Source organism: Lissotriton helveticus, chromosome 7 (assembly GCF_964261635.1).
Source record: "Lissotriton helveticus chromosome 7, aLisHel1.1, whole genome shotgun sequence".
Classification (NCBI taxonomy): domain Eukaryota; kingdom Metazoa; phylum Chordata; class Amphibia; order Caudata; family Salamandridae; genus Lissotriton; species Lissotriton helveticus.
Window position 1 is genome coordinate 920,196,042 of NC_136068.1, and position 21,929 is coordinate 920,217,970.

The 21,929-nt window shown below is 47.6% G+C and overlaps 1 protein-coding gene across 1 annotated transcript in view; it reads left to right on the forward strand.

The window, feature by feature from the left end:
- Nucleotides 1–206: 206 nt before the first annotated feature.
- LOC144769374 (SLC35A4 upstream open reading frame protein) overlaps nucleotides 207–21,929 on the forward strand; it is a 50,773-nt gene continuing 29,050 nt past the window's right edge. Inside the window, exons 1-2 of the mRNA XM_078653430.1 lie at nucleotides 207–264; nucleotides 20,488–20,586. Coding sequence (XP_078509556.1) covers nucleotides 223–264; nucleotides 20,488–20,586 — 141 coding nt within the window. The 5' untranslated portion in view covers nucleotides 207–222. The remainder of the gene's footprint in view (nucleotides 265–20,487; nucleotides 20,587–21,929) is intronic.

Below are 21,929 nucleotides of genomic sequence, written 5' to 3' on the forward strand. Positions count from 1 at the left end.
AACTTTTTCAAAATAAGCATGTGACAATGAACGTAATTAAATAGAGTCTCGCAATCTTTCAATGGAAATTTTACTTCACGAGTTGAGATATACCCTGTTTTGCATCAGTTTGATAACTAATTGCAAAAGTTTTAACGTTCAAACATGGCCGCCACGCTTGCTTGGATCTGACGCGGTATCTGCGACTCGCTCCTTCACTAAAACATGATCACCGATTGGAGCATGCGCCTAACAATTTGCCGGTTAAAGATGGCGGACGACAAGGTGAGAGTTGGGAACGGCTGGTTTTATGGGAGTAAATCTGCAGTTTAATACGATTTCAATAAACGACAGAGAGAGGCCACCTTTCTCCGTGTGAAGCTTTTCCGAGTGATCGTTAGACGGGTTGGATAGCGGCTCGCGGTCTTCGCGAGCTCACCATTTTTTTTTCCAACTTGCATTGGAGTACTTTTTCTGTCTTTATTAAGTCGTGGTCTCGCTATGTATCATGCGTTAATTCAGCACCTCACTGAACGAGCCGCAACCCAACTTTTGCCCCTTGGTTCGGCCCCCCTCCACAAAGTGAGGGGGACTAGTGGCTCGTCCTGGGGGCCTTAGTGGAGGCCACCCCCAAAGGAGCAGAACCCGGACTGGACGGGACAATTGAATGGAGGCAGGGAAGGTGCTGGACCAGCGGCATAGCTGCTAAGGTTTCAGATTGCTGTGTGTGACATTTTCATAATTTCAGTGTAATTATGAGTGACATTTCAATGACTATTTGACACTTTTTCGTGAGCAAAATCAAGCAATGAGGACGAGGCAGACATATAAATATCAGAAATTACACTAATTTGAGCAATGAGAAACTCTTAAGAAGATCTTAAAACTGTTTCATAGCACCAGAAATGGAAGGGCACTTAGGAAGTAAAGGAGTGGCAAGGATAGGGTGACCAGACGTCCCGGTTTTCCCCGGACAGTCCCGGTGTTGGTGAAGTGTCCCGACACTTTCCTCCAAAATGCATAAATATCCCGGTCTTTTTAATAATGGCCTGGTTGAGCATAGAAATGTCCCGATTTTGAGTAGTGGGTGAGTTGAGCATACGCACTGGTGTTAAAAAGATGTGAGCATGCTCACTTCTCGCGAAGTTACGGCGTGATGGTTCTCCAGGTAGGGTGACCATCCATCCGTAAATTTCACGGACAGTCCGTAATTTCGGCCGTCTGTCCGTTGTCCGTGAAGGATTCTTTAACGGACGCCATTTTTCCGTCATTTTAACAGGGCACCGGTTGCCTCACCCTAAAGCCGGCACAGCTTGCACCCACCTCCCTTCTTCACTCCGATGCTGTACCAAAGCTCCTCAGATACTCAGCAGCATTGGAGAGGCGCAGCGGGATGGCAACCCTCACACCTCCAGCTCTTGATGACCTGTTAAAGAGGTGCTTCGAAGGTGACTGAGAGGGTGGGGCTGAAGGTTCAGGAGCAGCGACATCTATTCACATGCAAACAGCCCTGAATGCATCATATCTCTGCTATTTAGAGGGGGGCTCACACATTCCATTTATACCCAGGGCCCCAAACATCCTAGACTCGGCCAGATTACACCCCTGATTACACCGAGCCAGCATGTGCTTCTCTTCACCGAGCTTAATTACTGTCACTAAATTATAAGCAAACCTCGGTTCTTCAAACATGCAGTCTATAATGTAATACAATAAAGAAATGGCACAATCGCACCCACACTAATTAACAAAGTATAGAGGAAAATCAGTTCAATCAGTTCTCTTAGAGTATCTCCTGTAAGTACTGTACATCACAGTGAAGTAGTGTGGCTCACTGGTTAGAGGCGGCAGACCCGAGAGCAGAGGACGGCCCGGGACCAGGTTATGGAGGTTGTGGTGGGAGTTTTCTTTATTTATTTATTTTATTTTTATGTAGCTTATAAAGCGCGCAGCTACCCCATGAGGGGTGTCCCGGCGCTGGAACCTGAGTCTTTAGAGGGGAGAGAAGGAACGGACAGGGGAAGTGACATGATAAATCAGAGTCTAGAAAAGAGCCAGGTTTTGAGTCTGGCCCGGAAAACAGATTCAGAGGGGCAGAATCTGAGCTCAACTGGCAGGGAGTTCCATAGTTTTGCAGCAATGACGCTGAATCCTCTGCCACCCATTCTGGAAAGTCTAAAGCGGGGGGAGATCAGAAGGCATAGGTCATTGGATCTCAAGGATCTGATGGACCGGGATATAGAGACTCGTTTTTTTAGATAGTTTGGTCCGCGGTCATTAATGGCTCGATGAGTCAGGGTAAGGATCTTAAACTGAATTCGGCTGGCCACAGGTAGCCAGTGCAGTTCCCTACGATATGCGGCGACTGACTGACGATAAGAAATGTTACCAATCAGCCTCGCCGCCGCATTCTGGACAATCTGCAGCCGGTCAATAAGGTATTGGGGAGCACCGGCATACAGGCTATTAGCATAGTCCAGGTGGGACGTGATGAGAGCGTGGGTAACTGTCCGGCGGGAATCCAAAGGGAGATAGGGGAGGATTTTCCTGATCATGCGTAGCTTCAGGAAGCAGGCCGATGTCACTTTTTGAATCTGAGTCTTGCATGATAAGGAATCATTGAAATGGAAGCCCAGGTTGCGGGCCGAATGGACGGGAGAGGGGGCGGGATCGAGTGCCGCGGGCCACCACCAGGAGGAGGGGATGGAGTTCTTCTGGTTAAAAAACAGCACCTCTGTTTTGTCCGCGTTGAGTCTTAGATGGTTTTCAGACATCCAATCGCTGATGATGTTAAGACACCGGCGGAAGTTGGAGAACGCGGAGTCAGAGTGGCCTCTAAAGGAGAACACCAGCTGAGTGTCATCAGCATAAGAGACCACCCTGACTCCGCAGGACTCCACCACGCCGGCCAGTGGGGCAAGATATATGTTAAAAAACAGAGGGCTGAGGGCCGAGCCCTGTGGCACGCCGCAAAACAAGGGTTTTTCCTCCGATCTGAAAGGCCGCAACAGCACCCTTTGACTTCTTCCAGAGAGGAAGGACTCAATCCAACTGATGGCAGTGCCGCCAATGCCCATGTGCCGAAGTCGGTCAAGGAGAATGGAGTGGGATACCGTATCGAATGCCGCGGACAGGTCGAGGAGGACCAACATGGCCTCCTCGCCTCTGTCCACGCACTCTCGAATGGTCTCCGAGACCTCCAGCAGAGCCGTCTCGGTACTGTATCCCGCCCGAAATCCAGATTGCGAGTCGTGCAGTAGTGAATTGTTCTCCAAGTACTCCGTGAGTTGCAACTGCACGGCTTTCTCCAAAACTTTAGCAGGTTTGGGAAGGAGAGATATAGGGCGGTAGTTGGAGAATACAGTGGGATCGGCATCTGTCTTTTTTAGAATTGGGATCACCAAGGCTTCCTTCCAGGTGGTAGGGAAAACGCCATAGTGTAGAGAAGCATTCCAGACGGAGAGGAAAGGGTCGGCTTTGTCTTTGGTCTGGTATTTACAAGGGTGTCTTTCAGGCTCTGAGATTTCTTGAAGGAATTCTGCAGGAATTCCCAAACTATGATGGAATTTTTACGAACAATAACTGTTCTCCTGAACAGTATGGAAAAGAATATCTTACCCTCAAACCCTGCATCCCAATTAAATAGCATTCACTCAGTCCCCAGAATGCATTTGAACCCCTTTGCCTATTTTCCATTATGGGTTCACTGTGACTCCAAACACGGAGCCTCCTTTTGTTGTCCCCCCTTTTTTGTCCCTAACGTACCCCTTTCTTTCCCCCATTCCATAAGGTTTGCTGTAATCACACCCGAGGTATAACCGTCAACACTCCTTTTATTTCCCCGTTCTCAGCCCCCTGTTAATCCAAACAGACGGCTCGTTCCCACTCCGTTTTACGGAGGCTTGTGTTTACATCCTGTCCCCCTGGCAACCCGACGCGCGTAAGACGTTCACGTGACCACGTGACGTCATGACGCGTTGCCGGCCAGCCACGCCCTCCACGCCCGCAATGGCGGCTGCCTTTAACTCGGGCGCTGCATTTCTGTCCCACACGGGAGCGCGGAGGGGCTGAGTAGGTTAAATGCCGTTTTTTGAGCAGAGAAACTGTAAGTAGACCCTAGACTTTTGGAAACGCTTCTGTTTCCGGACCTCCTTCACCAAAATAGAAGGAAACTTACAATGGTCTGATTCTTTTTTTCTAATCCCCATTTCCCTTTAACTCTACAGAATACGTTTTGCGCTCTGTTGCCTCTCCCCTCAAAACCCCGTGCAGCGAGCATTTCTCCATTACGGAGTGAGCATTTTTTGGCAATATATGTGTTAAGTGTTGTTTGTCTTGTGTTGTATGTGACTCTGGATCAAGTTGACATATTAGCACGTCGGTAATCCCTGGCACTAGTCATACAGAATCATGACTTAGGCACGCACAAACTAGCTTGTGTAAGACTGGCTTAAAATATAGGATTATATGTGCGTTTTCACCCTCACACCCATATTGATAGGTGTGCCCCCTCAGGATCAATTAGCTCCTATTTATAATTAATGCTGATAAACCACAATATGGATACCTCGCATTAAATGAATGTGGAATGATTCAGAGATAGAGCGGACTACGTCACTTCACTACGTTACAGGCATGTAAAGAATCTTTGTGACTTATAATCCTCTCCTTTCTTTCCCAGGTTTTTGCTATTTTGTAGTAACCACTTTTTGGGTTACAATTTATTCTTACCCACTTAGCAATTTCGCTATTTAGGGTCCTGAAAGGGTTGCAGGTATGGCAGGGTGTTAGTGTACCTTGACCACCCAACTCCTTTTACATCCTTTTGGTCCTGAAGAAAAACCGGTAACTCCCACCTTGGTTTGAAACATGTAGACCTACACATACTATAGATACACTAGGTCCTATTAAAGCCTTTATTGTATCAACACACACTGTTTTTAATATTGTCCAGTAGCCTTGGAATAAATAATATTTGATAAGTCATACCAGGACAATTTTTAACTCACTGACTTTTTTCCTTTTTTTCACATTCATCATTCACATACCCGCTCCACTGTATTCTAGGTGTCGCAGCACACCTTGGCGGCACTCTGCTGTCAAGGTGGCCCCGATGATGAAGCATGTCACCGACCAGGTCGGTGAGTGAGGGGTTCCTAAAAACAAGGAAGGACTTCTTCTTTCACACTAGTGTCTCATTCCACCAATATCGGCTGCGTAGCCTCATCTTTGGTGGTACTCCTCAATTTGTTGAATAGCTACCTATCCAGGGGAACGGGAGTACCCTTCCGTCCACTCAAGTGGATAAAATCCCTCTGCTCTCTATACCTTGTTATATAATTGGTGTAAAAATATTGGCATTCAAACAGTTTGTAGATTTTATTTTCGTATTGAGTGGTGCTTGACCACTTACACCATGTGTAGAAAGGTAGGGCCGATGTCGACCAAGAACCCTTCAGTATTTGCCCGGCGTTAGCCGCCTCTCATACCATTCGAGATTACCAAACAAAGAGGCAGGCGCTGGAGACAGAAAGCAGGAAACAGGAGTTTATTCCGACGGAGCAGAACACGTCAAATCAGACAACAAGATATCTTCTCGAGGTGCTCTAAACGCATCCTTGAGGCCTGGCCTCTTATACACAGGTTTATTGCTTTATTACATGAAACCCATTCTTGTTAATACTTTGATGTACGGAAAGACATCCTCGGAATCCTCACTTCGGGCCTGTTCCCACACACATTTACAGTAGAAGTCCCCACCCCGGTCACAGTAGGTGATGATTATCGCACACCAGGACATTCCGTCGATTCCCGGAATGTGAGTCTGATCGGATCTCATGGGGTGGGGGGGGGCTTTGATCAGTCAGAGATCCTTTGAATCGGGGCAGCTGCTTACTGTAAGGGGGCCAATAAATGGTGTCCGCAGGGCCAGGTGGCGCCCTGGGAACGGGCAGGACGATTGGGCACAGAGGAAAGGGGGTTCATCAAAGGATGGGGAGGTGTTGGCCGGGAGCGGAATGCATTTCCGAGGCAGAGTCGCGCTGGAGGGGAGTTTTATGGTTTAGGTATGAGAGAGCGGGGGCTATCAGCGCGCGGGGATGCTTGCGAGGTCAGAGGGAGAGACGCGCTGGCTAGCGGCGCTGGGCACGGAGGCCACGGCACACAAAATGGCTGCTGCTTACGTGCACGTATGGATCTGAAAAGGACAAGATGGCGCCGATAATGTTTATGCCACAATCCAGATTTTAACAGTCCTCCCTTTTCAACATATCTAGCCAGCTTGTCAATTAATATGTATCCCCATTATATTACGTATTTCGATATCATACAAAGCTTTCATACGTTCAGCTTCGAAGTTCGGAGTCTTGGGGCAAATACAGTTAGCAAACAGTGAGCACAGAGGCGGCAAGCATTGAATACCCAGGCAGAGTCCACATATTACGACGATTGGTATCAGTACGATCATGAACAACCTCCATCCCCAGTCCTTTACAGCACTCCAGAACCAACTCCCAAGTGACCATCCGTCTTGTTCCTGATGAACTTCTGAGGAGAGTTTGTGGAGGTGTTCAATGGCTTTGTAGACTGAGGGCGAATTGTCTGGTATGTAGGTACAACAGCTGGACCCGATGATACGGCATGCTCCTCCACGGTCCGCCAGAACCACATCTAGAACAAGGCGGTTTTGAAGAGCCACCAGACGGACCGCCTGAAGCTCGGCTGTATTGTTTGTGAGGATACCAGCTGTAATGTTCATCGTTGTTTCGACTGCCTGGGACAAATGCCGAATGGCACGACTGTTCGCCATCGGACCCCAAAGTGGAACAAGTCCCTTCATTGCATCCAAGAATTGTGCTCCAGTGGAGTCGGCCTGCTCAATGTCCTTTGCTCGTTTTTGTCGGTGATGGTTTGCCAGGGCTACATAGTTCGGAGGAAGGATGAAGGCAATGTAGCAGGTACCTCCCCAGCCCTTTGGGAGCCAGGTGTAGGCTTTTGTACCACAGACGAAGTACATGTTTGGAGAGGTGACAAAAGAGGGGGGGTCGGTTGAGTCCAAAGTTCTGGTGATGCGGCAAGCGCTGTGGCCCACCAGTTGTGTCCCATGGCCTGTGATGCACACAAGGCCCGAGACATTGACGACAGATAGGTACACAGTCAGGGTGGCAGCCGTTCGTTTCCGGAGGTAGGAGAAGGTGGGTCTGGCTGGATTGTTGAATACTTGCATCTCCACCCTTTCTTTGGCGGGGATGTCCATGTGAACAGAAGCATTGGAGGATAGAGGGCAGAAGGGAGCAGCAGTTCTTCCGGTTTTGTTCAGCCAGACCCCATGATAAAAGAGCGACATAGTTTCGCTGGAAGTGACATTGTCTCTGTAGCTCTCTTGCAAGAGGATCAGCCAAGCAAGGCAGGAACCATGAACAGAGAAAGGTGAAGGGATGAAGGGGATGGAATGTCCGGTGGCATGTGGTATCAACCCACAGATCCAGCAATTCGTGGCATTGGCAGCAAGGTTGTGTTGGTGCAGCAACTGTACGAAGGAGTTGTTCCAGAACTCCTTACGCCTTTCTTGGATTTGAGGTGAAAGAGAGACCAGGTAGTGTTCTTTCAAGGTGGTAGGCTGTGCAGTCGTTAGAAATGTCTTATGAGCCGGTGCGTTCTCTTCCACGATCCAGAAGGTAGTCATGAGGAGGAGGCAAAAGAGAAGAGTGATAAGAAGAGCAATAGTCTTTGAGCTGTGCAACCTGTCAGTTTTCGGGTTTCTGTAGTGGGTCTTCGGATGTCCGGTTGCTTCCATCATCTTCGTATCGGGCGCTTCCATCATCTTCAAGGTGCTCGGTAGTGGGCAGAGCCACAGACTTCGTTTGGTTTCTCTCCTGGCAGCCTTTGTAGTGTTAGGCCGCCGCTCTGAGAATGATAACTTAGTCAGTGGTCTACTTAACCGAAGCTCCCTCCTTTCGTCGCAGGTTATACCCTTCTCTGGATGGCACAGTGGGATCAGGGAATTTCGCCAGTTCGAGTGTCTCTGTTGCAGGGTAGCAGCTCAGGGATGGTCGGTCTTTGTGCAGGAGCTCTTCTTGGGTGGTCACGTCTTCGGTCGATGTCAGGGTCGGAGAGATTTTCTTGCAGTGATGTGCATGCAGCCAATTTCGCTTCCCCTCTACTCGAAGAGCTGTTCGGGTGGTGATCAAGACTTGCCAGGGGCCCGTCCAGCGGGGTTCCAGACTCTTCTCCCGCTGGAAGTTCCGAATCAGGACGAAATCTCCAGGCTGGATGGTATGCCCGGGGCCCCTGGAAGCATCGGGGATGGCCTGCAGCACCTGATGATGAATAACAGACAGTGTTTTAGTTAGGTTATACAGATAGTCAGACATTAGGACGTCCGGGACGTTGTGAATAGATGTCGGTTTGGGTGCGGACCAGATACTCATGGGCCGGCCGAAAACAACCTCGTAAGGGGTCAAGTGGTGTTTGGTGGGGGTGGAACGCATTGACAGCAATGCTAGGGAGAGAGCGTCTGGCCATTTTAGTCCTGTGGTAGCCACTATTTTTGCCAGTTTTAGTTTCAATGTGGCATTGTGCCGCTCGACCAGTCCAGCAGATTGGGGGTGGAAAACTGCGTGGAATTTCTGTCGTACCCCCAGTCCTTTCAGGATGAGCTGGATAACCTCGGCTACAAAATGGGGGCCATTGTCACTCCATAAAATACGGCAAAGGCCGTAGCGAGGGAAGAACTCTTTCAGTAGTACTTTTGCAGTGGCAATAGCAGTGTTGTCACGCGTCGGGTAGGCTTCCACCCATTTGCTAAAAGCACACACAACAACAAGTACATACTTCAGTCCTTGACATCTCTCTAACTGGATATAGTCCATCTGTAGGACTTCAAATGGATGGTTTGGGACCCCAAACCCTCCCCGGGGTACGACAGTACCTTTCCCAGGGTTGTGTTGCAGGCAGACTAGACATTGCTGGACTAATCGTTTGGCTGAGTCTGTAATTCTATCGTTATGCCAAACTCGGGAGACAAGTTCGGCCATAGGGGCAGATCCTATGTGTGCAGGGGAATGGGCCATCGTCAGTATGGGGATCAGGTACGAGTTGGGTAGCAACCATTTGTTCGTGTCTTTTGTCCGCCAGCAGCCTTCATCGTCCTTTAATCCCACCCGTGCCCATTCAGTCAATTCTTGTGGTGAGCTGGCCATTTGGATGTCCTTAATAGTTTCCCTAGCGTCCGTCCATTTTTCTGCTTGTGACCTAGTCACGTACATGCGAGTCGTCGTCCTGTTCTCAGCTGTGTTTCGGGCAGTGATGTCGGCCAGTGCATTTCCTTGTCCAATGATGTCTGTCACCTTTTTGTGTGCTTGGCATTTGATTACGGCAAGTCGTTTGGGGAGGAGAACCGCTTCAGTCAGAGCGGAGACTAGATCTCCGTGCAGGATGGGTGTGCCATGAGATGTCAGAAATCCCCTCTCCTTCCATAAAAGCCCAAAATGATGAACCACCCCGAAGGCATACTGGCTGTCCGTGTAAATGTTTGCTGTCGTCCCCTTTGCTAGGATACATGCTCGTGTGAGGGCAATCAGTTCTGCCGCCTGGGCGGATCGTTGCGTGATGCGGGCGGTTTCAACTACAGTTCGGGCTGTGGTAACTGCATAGGCAGCTGAGGTGGTGCCGTCGGGGAGTTTAATGCAAGAGCCGTCTACCCATAGCTCTCCGTCAGGGTTTGGGAAGGCAGTGTCTCGGAGGTCAACTCTACTCCTAGTCTGTTCGTCTGTGAGGGTCACACAGTCATGTATTGGGGGCACATCGGGATCGTTCTCAGGCAGAGGCAGCAAGGTGGCTGGGTTCAATGTGGTGCATCGTTTCAACGTGATGTGAGGTGCGAGCAGTGTCAGTTCATATCCAGTCAGTCGTGCGCTGGTCAGGTGTTGTGTCTTGGTCTGGTTTAGGAGGGTGTCAACAGCATGAGGCACTAGTACCGTGAGGGAATTCGAGAGTACGATTCCCTCACTTTGTCGGATAGAGACCGCAGCAGCGGCTACTGCTCGAAGGCAGGCAGGCAAAGCTCTTGCTACAGGGTCAAGAGTGGCAGAGAAATAGGCACACGGTCGTTGTTTGGGGCCAATGGTCTGAGTCAGGACAGACAAAGCGCATCCCTCCCTTTCGTGGGTGTAGAGAGAGAAGGGCTTTGTATAATCAGGGGTTCCTAGGACGGGCGCTGAACAAAGGGCGTCTCGTAGTTCTTTGTAGGAGGATTGACATTCAGGGGTCCAAGGGAGCGAGAAGGGGACATTTTTAGCCAGTAGGGAAAGTAGTGGTTTCACAATGAGGCTGAAACTTGGCAACCATTGTCGGCAGAAGGAGGTGAGGCCTACCAAAGAGCGGACTTGCTTCGGGGTTTTAGGGATAGGGGTCTCCAGAATAGCCTGAATTCGATCGGGTGTGAGTTTTCTCCCGTCCTTGGACAAGAGGTGGCCTAGGTAAGTGACTTCAGGTTGGCAGAATTGCAACTTCTTCTTGGAGACCTTGTGGCCATTTTCCGCGAGGAAGTGCAGGAGTTGGATGGTGGCTGTGACTGCAAGTGGAGTGGTGTCGGCCGCCAAAAGGATATCATCGACGTACTGTATCAACACCACTCCATCCGGCAATTGGACTGCATCCAGCTGTCTCTTGAGGGCCTGGCTGTAGATGCTTGGACTTTCAGTGTAGCCCTGGGGTGCTCTGCAAAATCTGTATGAGCGGGATTTTAAAGTGAAGCCGAAAAGGTAGCGGCTGTCCGAGTGAATGGGGATGGAGAAGAATGCGTTCTTGAGGTCGATTACCGTGAAGGTGGTGGCAGTGGAAGGAATCAGGGTCAGAATGGTGGTGATGTCTGAGACTACAGGGTACTGGGGTACAACCACTTTGTTGACTTCTCGTAGGTCGATGATGAAGCGGTACGCTTTTTCATCTCCCTCACCCTGCTTCTTCACAATGGGTAGGATAGGGCTGTTGCAAACATTGCTAACTACTTCTTCTACCACTCCTGCATCTACCAGGAACTGGATGATTTTTACCAACGCCTTCTCGCCTTCGGGCGATATCCGATACTGCGGGAGTTTGGGGAGTACTGCGTCCTGTCGAACAGTTATGTCTACAGGGTCTATCATCATGCGTCCTACGTCCGAGTCAGTCTTTGCCCATAGGTACAGAGGTAGGGTGTCGAGTAAGGACAAGTCAGTGTCAGTGATAGAAAACATGCATTGTGTGTGACAAGATCCGAGCAGCATTGGGTTGTCGTACAGAATGACTCGAACTCCGTCGTGCGAACACCTAATAGTAGCTCGAAAATGTTTCAACAAGTCAAGTCCCATAATGGCGTCGGGGGTGTTGGAGGAGAGCAAAAATGTAATGTCAGTGGTGTTATTGTCCAAGTTAAAAGAGATCGGTGTGGACAAGGGATTAGTGGAGGGCGTTCCATCAAAACCTATTGATGTCACATGTGAGCCAGACAAGGGTGCCCTGGGAATCAATCGTTTAGACAACGCACTACGTGTTGCACCAGTATCTACCAGAAATGGAGACTTCGTACCTAGGACCTTAGCGGTGACATAAGGACCTTGCTGGTCAACATAGAGCTCGACTGGATCCCTTCCTTGCCCTTGGCAGTCCTATGCAAAGTTGTGGGCATTGTCGCAGTCAGACTGTTGGCACTGATTCTGTCGGGGACGGTCAAACGTGTTCGGTCTGCCAGGTCTGTCATTGTTGGTGTCGTTTGTGTGCCCTCGTCCCTGTCCTCTATTTCTTGGCCCGCCCGCTACGTCTCTCGTGTCTTTATTTCTGAGTGCTTCTTGCAGAACTGGGCATTGAGACTTCCAATGGCCAAATCCTTTGCAAAACGCACACTGGTTCTCATCGAGGTCTGTTCGTGGAGCGCCGGGTGCGGGTGTGCGGTCTCTAGGGGGTGGATTTCTAGGGGCATTCGACTGGTAGTTCCCTCTATACTGTTCCCTTCCTATAGTCACCCCTTACAACTGAGCAATCATTACCCTCTCTTTCAAGTCCTTTTTTTTTTCTCAGTCGCTTGATCGTTCTCGTTCTTTTGTCGCTCATAGTATTGAGCCATCTGAAGGATAGCTGGGGGCTTGGAGGCCGCCCAACTACTCTCGCTAGTCTGTAGTTTCTGCGAGACTTCTGGTGTCAGGCCTTTCACATAGTTCTGGACAAACAAGTGATGTCCGGTTGCAGTGGTCATGTCCTGGCCGCTGTAATCGGAGAACACCGTTTCAAACCGGGAGAAGTATTCTGATACGTCTTCCTGGGCTTTCTGGCGACAGGCCGTTACTACCGACCAGTCCACCTTCCTTTCTGGGACTAAGGTTTTTAAATTCTGCACGATCTTGTCTGGTAGGTCTAGAATGGCTTTCAAAGGTTTCTGCCCCGGCTCTCGCTGTTTGTCTACATCACCGAGTTGTATCCAGGTATGTCCGAACAGCTCAAGGTGGTCGACTTTCCGGATTTGCTTCCACACATCAGCTGGCAGACATAACCCAAAAAACAAATCGATATCCGCTAGGGTCATAATCGTTGAACCCAAAGCGGTGGCCAATTCTGTATAGAAGGCTGTGGGGTTCTTTCGCAGATCAGGCAAGGACTTTCGGAAAGTCAGGATGTCTTGCCGATCCCATGGTTGGTAAACCAAGTTGTAAACTACCCTCCCTCTCGCATCTTGGTGGTTAATATCGTCGTGTGTTCCCTGTCCTCGTGGGGGGACCCAATAGGGAGCAACCTCCTTTATGGGCATCATCGTGTCAATTTTTTCTACTCCGGCCTCAGTTACTGCAGGAGTCGTGGTGTTAGTCTCTGGTTTCTGTTCCGTGAGGTGGCGGAAAACTTCAAGCGTACGCGCGAAGAGGTTCGTCACATCACACTCGTCCCCATCTCCGACATCAACTTTTCTATACAGAGTCGTTAGGTTTTCAGGGCCTTTTCCTTGGTAGCAGTCTTCGTAGGCATTAAGGGTATGGTAACAAAGGCGTACGACAAAGTGTCGCCTGTGGCTATTGGCATATGTATGGTACATATCCGTTATATAATCCTCACTTTCCTTTCGCACCACCAGTGTCTTTACAGTCTTATCGATCCCAGCTCGTTCGTCCTTACTTAATCTATTTGATCTCGCAGGGTCTTTCCTCCCAGCTTCGGGATCATCTGAAGTCGCTGCTCGCGCTGCGCTGAGTGCGAGGGGTTCGGTCGGCGCAGAGGCCATGGGGATCGAGGCTCCGGCACTACTCTCGCCTGTCGGTGGGGGTTGCGGGTGCTGCGCTAAGGGTTGGGAAGGGGCGTATGGAGGGGGCATGTAGATGATCGGTGGACCTAGTAGTAAATCATCGTTCGTTCGCTGTTTCGAAGGTAGCTCGGGGTAAAGTGTAGAGGGTGTCCTGACGGGACACTGGCCCGATGATTCGGAATCTTGTTTTAGCTTGGTTTCCTCTCTTTCTTTTATTTCTTCCTTCAATTTGTTAGCGGCTAGGTGAGCTGCTTTGCGTAATTCCTTTTCTAAGCTGACCTCATTTCTCTTTTTCCGCTGTTCTGTTTCTTTGCCCCACATGCCGAAGCTATCGAGCATAGTGGGTGTTGTCTTGTTGTTATAAAGGGCTGTTCCCAGCTCGAACATCCTCTATTCTCCGTAATTGCTGTGGCACTCCTGATGGTTCCTAGTCAGGACCGTAGATCACTCGAGAGAGGTCTGCTCAGAACCGGTGAAGTTCGGATGATCGGCTGCCAGACGAGGGTCTATCGGGCAGCAGCTCTTCCCGATCGTTGCAGTCGTTCACTCTGTCGTTGGGACCTCTCCCACTGGATCCACGTGTCGCTGATGGGCCCCACGTAGGGCGCCAGTTGTAGAAAGGTAGGGCCGATGTCGACCAAGAACCCTTCAGTATTTGCCCGGCGTTAGCCGCCTCTCATACCATTCGAGATTACCAAACAAAGAGGCAGGCGCTGGAGACAGAAGGCAGGAAACAGGAGTTTATTCCGACGGAGCAGAACACGTTAAATCAGACAACAGGGTATCTTCTCGAGGTGCTCTAAACGCATCCTTGAGGCCTGGCCTCTTATACACAGGTTTATTGCTTTATTACATGAAACACATTCTTGTCAATACTTTGATGTACGGAAAGACATCCTCGGAATCCTCACTGCGGGCCTGTTCCCACACACATTTACAGTAGAAGTCCCCACCCCGGTCACAGTAGGTGATGATTATCGCACACCAGGACATTCCGTCGATTCCCGGAATGTGAGTCTGATCGGATCTCATGGGGTGGGGGGGGGCTTTGATCAGTCAGAGATCCTTTGAATCGGGGCAGCTGCTTACTGTAAGGGGGCCAATAAATGGTGTCCGCAGGGCCAGGTGGCGCCCTGGGAACGGGCAGGACGATTGGGCACAGAGGAAAGGGGGTCCATCAAAGGATGGGGAGGTGTTGGCCGGGAGCGGAATGCATTTCCGAGGCAGAGTCGCGCTGGAGGGGAGTTTTATGGTTCAGGTATGAGAGAGCGGGGGCTATCAGCGCGCGGGGGATGCTTGCGAGGTCAGAGGGAGAGACGCGCTGGCTAGCGGCGCTGGGCAGGGAGGCCACGGCACACAAAATGGCTGCTGCTTACGTGCACGTATGGATCTGAAAAGGACAAGATGGCGCCGATAATGTTTACGCCACAATCCAGATTTTAACACATGCATATGTGTGACAATGCATTTGAGTGTGGTAATGCGGAGTACAACACTGAACTGCATTAGCCTAACGCTGATGCAGGGTACTTGGCAGGGCTGCAGTGGATCAGGGCGCTGGGGTAGCACAGTCATAAATTTACTCTTAGGAATTTGCAGAATTACGCTGGGCGGTAGGATGCGGCTGCACCCGAGGCTTAGCCCATGTTCCAGTTTGCAGGCCCAGCAGCCGCGTGCATGGAGGACTGCAATGCCTGCTCAAAGTTCATAAGGCAGCAGGACTAGTGCTCGAGAAGATGTGCATGATGTGTGGTGGTGAGGGGTGTAGCAGAGGGTAGGCATGATCTGGTTGCTTTAAAGTGTGGTAGGGTGGGCATTATCAGTGCAAAGCAGGTATGCACATATACCTGGAGATGGCACAGCGGGGATTGAAGAGGCAATGGATGGTTGCAGGGCTCAGGCCACTAACATGTTCCAATCTGTGAGAGATTATGAGTACTACTGTGATGTTCAATGCGCACAGACAGCAGGTGGGGTGTAGGGATGTCTGGGTACAATTTTGGATAGGTGGGTAATTTTCAAAAATTCACACGGAAGGGGGGACGCAGGAAGGCTTGGGTACAGGGATAACACTTGTGAAGGAGGACAGATTCTCGGGCTGCTGGATGCTCAGTTTAGGAGTTGCAGATTAATAAATGGGGTTTAGGTCCACAAGGTTATTACGTGAGGCAACATTAGGCAATAGCAGGGACAAAGGGGGAAGGGACGGGTCCTTGTTCTCAAAGCTGCCGACTTTTTTACAGGGGTGGGGGGGAATAATGTTCAGATTTCGGTGTGAATCAACATCCGGTGATCCTGGGCAGATTGTTTAATCTCCTCGGAGTAGCACAAGAAACAACGTTATCCAGGTGTGACGCAGCGGATACCTGGCCTTTTTTAATAGAAAACATGAGTTATTGGGAAGAAAAGTTGAAGCCTCCCAAAGACTGAAATTTTGGGAAGCAGCTGGTAAAGCACCCCCTTCCTCTGCTGACTCTGTCAAAAACGTGTTTGCAGAAGACTCTCTGTAAAGCCTACTGCTGAGCCTTATCCTGTATAGTAAACGTTTTTACACATTTGCTTAAGTCCTTGATTAATACATTTCTGAAGAGCATTCTATCTGCCTAAATACTTCCATACACAGCAGTCATATTACTCAATTTTGTATCAGTTTTCAAAAGAAGACTTTTCTAAGTTCGTGGGCCATGGCTGCGTTATTATTTTCAAATATGTAAATCGATCTTTGAGCCTTTTTATAAAATTCATCTGCATCAGTAGAAGAACCCTCCAATCTATGCACTTAAGCAATGCCTAAAATATGATGGCTTATGACCCCCTACCATATCCATTACTTTATCAATGGCAGATGAACTAGACTTTTTCGGCCCCTTTGCTGGGATCTTTGTCAAATGCTTAGAAAATTAGGGCAGAGACATGCAGACCTCAGTCTAGACCTGACTGAAATAGATTGGCCAGACGGAGCAGGAACTCGAGGACATCGTGTGAAAGAAAGAGGCATCATTAATTCTTCTTAGTAACTGGCTTAAATAGCTCTTCTTTGGGGGAAGCAGTAGCACAATCAAACAAGCATTAAACATGCAATAGGTCTCGCCTTTGAATAAGTTAAAGCCATTTGCTTTGCTAATGGTATTGTATAGCAAAGCAAATGGCTTTAACATAATCAAAGGCGAGACCTATTGCACTTGTAATGCTTGTTTACATTCTGATACTTGCATTCCTTGAAATGCAGTTGGATTTGCAATTCTGAAAAGTCCACTAAACAACGATTAAGGAAAACAGATATTTTAAAAGTAAAAGGCATGTGGATGCATAACTAACACTTCTAGGTCACAAAGCAAGACTCTACGGTGAACAGCGTGAGGTGAATGCATTGACAAAGTACTGCAATGAACTGCTAAGCTCCCAACCCTCAACACCACCCCTCTGGATTAATGTTTGAAAAAAATTTAACACCTTGAGGGAAGTGCACGGTGTAAACTGCACAGCGCGTCTGGAATAAAGACACACTGCTCCAGGAGAGGTGCCCGGGGCAGTGCAGGAAGTTTGAATGATAGGTGCAGCGCTGGCTCTTGGCATCACAGACGCCTCTGTCCAGTGCCCGATAATAGGTAGGGAGTGTCACGACATGGCCCCGGATCATGTTCACAAGAAGGACCGGTGATTAAAAAGGGAGTGTCTGTGCAGAGTTAACTTCTGAAAGGACGGGCTGTGCTAGGAAGCCTAAAACGGAACAGCAGCAACAGGGGCGGTGGTGGGGGCTGGGCCTTAGTGGCATCTGGCACAACATGGCATGGAATAAATTAGGTTCATGCAGCACCAAACAGAGGCCGGCACTCGTCCTCTTAACTAGCTTTATATTGATTGATACCAGGAAAATAAAAGTTGCGCCACCGGCCCCACAGAATCCCCCACTTCTACAATTTACATAGACGCTGAAAGGGGACCACCCACAAAAGCTGACAAGCCTCTTGAACAAAACAAGCATTTGCAATGATTAAGCTTTCATATTTAATGCTACAGTATCTGGGCCAAACACACCCAGACGAATCTCGGCGGTGGTGACATTGGCTTAAAATGGATGTTTAAGGTGACATCATTGCAGTAAATCTAATAATGGGCGGATACACTGCCTTTCAGTTACACTTATTCGATTGCCTCTTACAAGAGGGACCAGATTTTGATATGTTACAAATTACCATTAAAGTATCAGTCCTTCTTATAACCTCTGTACTTGGAAGACACGTTCATTTATTTATTTATTTGCCACGTATGACCTTCTAACACAATACTTCAAGTTTAAACTGAAACCTAAAAACCACCTCCTTCAGGAACCATATAAACTTCCTGACAAAAACGAGAAGGGTGCCGCGCAGCCGGACAGACAAACAGCCAGCCATGAGAAGAAGAATCCATGTTTCAAGCTGGCAGGCCTGGCGTGCCCCTGGTGCCCGCGCTTATCGTGTGAGCTGGGGAGAGTCTCTTTCTGCAGCCATTTACTTTCAAGAGGGAGCAAAGGCACTTCTCAGTGTGAATGAGGTGCTGCAAGTCCCTCCATCTCCTCAGCTTCACACGTCGTCACCGTTACAGCAGTGGGCACGTTTCTTTCATGTTTCTATGTGAACGAGGCTGTGAAAGCTTTTTTGAAGCAATGACAGGCGAGAGTAGCGCATGTCTTTGTTAGGAGTGGAAAGAGACAGGAGGTCACCTGTAATCCCCGCATGCACATCTTCTGTCCATCCTTGTGGACGCTTTGGAATCCATATTCATTCCAAATGGCCCTCGCATGGAGAGGGCAGCTCGTGCGCGCTGCTAATTCCAGGCGAGACCTAAAAAAATGAAGTGTTAATGTGGGGGTGGGTGGAGGAGAGGGGGCGCTGCGATAAGTTCCTCAGCCCCAGCCAGCAGAAATATGAAATGGTGCGGGGTGGTGTTCTCACTGAGGTAGACCAACTGAGCTACTGACCTGCTCAGGTAACTGAAGTGTTTGCTCTCTGCCAACAGTAATGAAACCTTAAAGTTAATAATAACAATAAACCAGAAGGATTTAACTATCAACAGACGCAATATTAGAAAACTAGCATGGAAGCATTGAGTAAACCGCTTGAATATGATATTTATCTTGAGTGTGAGAAGCGAGTAAAGAGGACTACTACATGGAGTATTCATGAGTATTGTATGTATGGTTTATCTATGGTGTACTGCTGTACTAAGTTTTCTTTCTGGTTGGTCAGTTTGGTTCTAGACCTTGTCGGAACTGTAGTATCTCTAATTAAATTCCTTTGCTGCTGCTATTGAAGCAAGGAAAGTAAACATAATGGGAGCCTCCGATGTTAACATAAAATTCCAAGTTGCCATCTAAATAACTTTTGAAAGTTGGAGAAGCATATTCAGTTGCTGGTGTTTTCACAAGTACACCCATTCACTCGTAACCAATACCCTGAGTTGAAAGTGGGTCATTAATTGTGGTTTATAACTTGCTAGTAATTAAAGTATGACTCACTATGGGTGTGAGGCGTCAACATTAGTCATAGCTAGCTGGATGTCAAGAACGTGCAAGTATGCTATTTTAAACTGCCTTTGTGGTGCTTATGTTTTACAAAAGCATGTTTTCTTATTCAGCAGGGTGTGTTGAAAGTGTGTAATTGCTTTTTATTCACAATCATAAAAGCTCTCTTTCAAGGCAGCATCTGCCCACTGCTGTACATTATACCCCATTTTTGCTTGTAAACACGTAGAACTCCTAGAAAAACTGATTGTCTGATATAGAGGGACATAAGACCAAAATCATGACTAGTATAAAAGGGCAAACATGACTTTCCTTTTTGTTTTTTATAATACTGTAGCAATTATTGTTTTCCCTTCTGCAAAATCTCTATTTTGGGAGTTGTATAATCGTCTGCTCAGTTTACATTTTCCTGGTCTTCATAAGAAAATGACGTACCATACCAGTCTGGATTAGGGGATAGAATTCCAGCATAAGGATTCAATACTGTTCACTTTCTGTTCTTGAAAATCTGATTTACACTTTACGAGGAGCTTAAAAGGAGACATAGTTGTCCAATAATCCATGACAGGGCAAAAAAGGGAGCAAGTAAAGCTCGAATCCAAATGGTCAATGCACATATCTGTGGTACAGGCTTTAGAGGGGAGATGTGGAAGACTGCCAAATTATAGAGCGATATCTGTGCTATCCTATCTCATGATCACAATGTGAAGAGACAATGTGCAACGGGGAGAGTAAGGACGATGTTGAATTAACTGGTAAAGGTATAGTAATTGGATACACTTTCAGGCTGTGTTCCTAAAGTCCACATCAGATGCCACCCATTACCTTTGGCATTGTGTTAATTTGGGGTGCAAGGTATCTGCGAAAATGATTAAGTTTAATATGCCACATGTATTAAAAATGCTTGGGATTTGTGCAGAATGGTGTAAGAAGACTGAAAAGGCCAGGGTAAATCTGGAAGCTTTGTAGTTTGTGTGGTTAAAACAGGCAATAAGGTGAATAGACTGAATGTGCGAGGCATTCCAAATCTACCTTCATATTCTATGATCCTAAAGCTCCAGATTGATTTTTGTACATATCTGTGATTTCCATAGCGCAAACCTAGCCAAAAGGCAGCAGAGTACTGTACGGGATCAATGACAAGCATAAAGTCATGAGTGATAAGAGAGATTGCTGGTTTGTTTGCTGATAATGCATTGTAGTGTAGTTTCTTTAAAGAGGTTCATTTGAAGCACTTTCGTAAATTGTATCATAGTTTGATATAGGAATATTGTTGCAGGTCCTCTGTGCATAGATGGGAAAGGACTTGCTGCTGTGTGGTGCGTTTTTTTAATACACTTCTCAGTATGCAGTCTGATAAGGTCTTGGTTGTGGATGTGCCGAGGGCCATCACAGATGGTGTGCTTGTCTGCAAGGTAAGATGGGGTGCTGATAGTGATGGCTTTGTAAATCCTGTTACTGGTTTTGAAGATGTTGTGGCTCGGCAAAGGAGCCAATGTAATTCCATGAGGTGATCAATCACATCATCTGCCGTAATATTCTAAGGGTTTTTAGTACTTTCTGTTTGTACACCTACCTCCTTTGAGTTTAAACCTCAAATAGCTCTTTATTCTTCGATGTTATATTGATGAAAATCTCTTTGCTCTTCTATTCCACTCTAACTTGTCCGTAAAGCTTCAATTTTCCACTTTCTTGTATTGTGAGTGATTTAAATTGTCCTCTGTTTATTGTACAGGGTTCTACACCAAAGCTGAAAGACCTGGCTTTTTTGAAAGATAAGTTGGAAGGATTGCAGCGTCGTGTGGAGGAGGAGGTGCAAGCTGGCGTGACCCAGGTAATAAGGCTTGTCCTGATTTCCTTAGCGTACATAAGGTTAATTCATAAACATAAATTCAATTGATCACATGTAGTGGTCAATCTGCTTTGGCAAATGGCAGCGATTGGGCATTCCTTACAATGCAGGGCGTATTTTATTTGGTCAAACTCTTTGCTCTAAACACTGTCCAATTTATTAGTCGTTTTGAATATATAAAATGTCTCTTCAGTAAAATAGGTAGTGTATTTTATGCCCCCTGCCGCCTTTATTTATCAATAAAAAGGTGGTAAATGCTTAATCATGCATAGTGTGCTTTGATGGTACAGAATTTGTGAGCATACTGGTAGTATACCTTATGTGTAGCTACAGTTGAAATCGGTGATCATAACAAGATAACCAAAGCCCCATAGACTTGTGGCCTTAGAACAAGGTGGTCACTAAAATAGACATAAGTAATCATTTTTGTTCAGTGTATGCTTGCTAAATGTGTAGTAGTGGACTAACAAAATCACTCATAGAATGTAAAAGTTTTTGGGGAACAATAGATGAAAGTAATTCTAACCTTCGAGCAGACAAAAAGCTACACATTAGGGTATTGTGTTACAGCAGATGTGATGATATGCATAGTCAAGAGGACTATTATACCTCCAACCTGGATCCTGCCGGCTGGATTAGGAAGGACCTGCTTTCTAGTCTTTAGTTGGAGAGCTGTACTAATGCTACCACCTCACTCTACTGTTGTTGTACTTTGCAGGCCCCTGGTGGTCAGTAGGTTGTCTTGTGTCCATTTCTAAGGAGTATGGGCTGCAGTAAAAGTACCATATAATCTGGGCAAAATTCGTCCTGCTTCAGATCTGTGAGTGAAAAAGCAGACCTTTATGCTGTTTTCGGTTGAGTGAGCAGAAGGCTTGCCATATCTTGGGTTGGAAATCAGTAATATGATAGCACAGTTGATGGAATGTAACCGTTTTTTTCAAGTTTTGAAAGTGATGTTCATCCTTGAAGGAAGATACCACATCCTTAAAGGAAGATACCAATCTCATTATTGGAGTGCACTGCCTTGTTTAAAACGATCACAGTGCCCAAGGTACTGTAAGCCATACAAAGTACCCCCTACTTAGTGCCCCTGCTTCAAATATGTCCTGAGGCATTGTGGCAAACCATATTTATTAGCAGAAGAGGGTATTTTTATTCACACAATTTGGGCATGTGATGAAATATAGGCCTTCTGTTAAAAAAGAACGTGGGTGATGTTTTTTCTCATGTTGGGTAGCATTTGAAGCCTGATGCACAGATTCCTGTGCTGCTGGGTGACCTGGATTGAGCAAGATGTGATATGGCATCATAAAAAATATATGGGG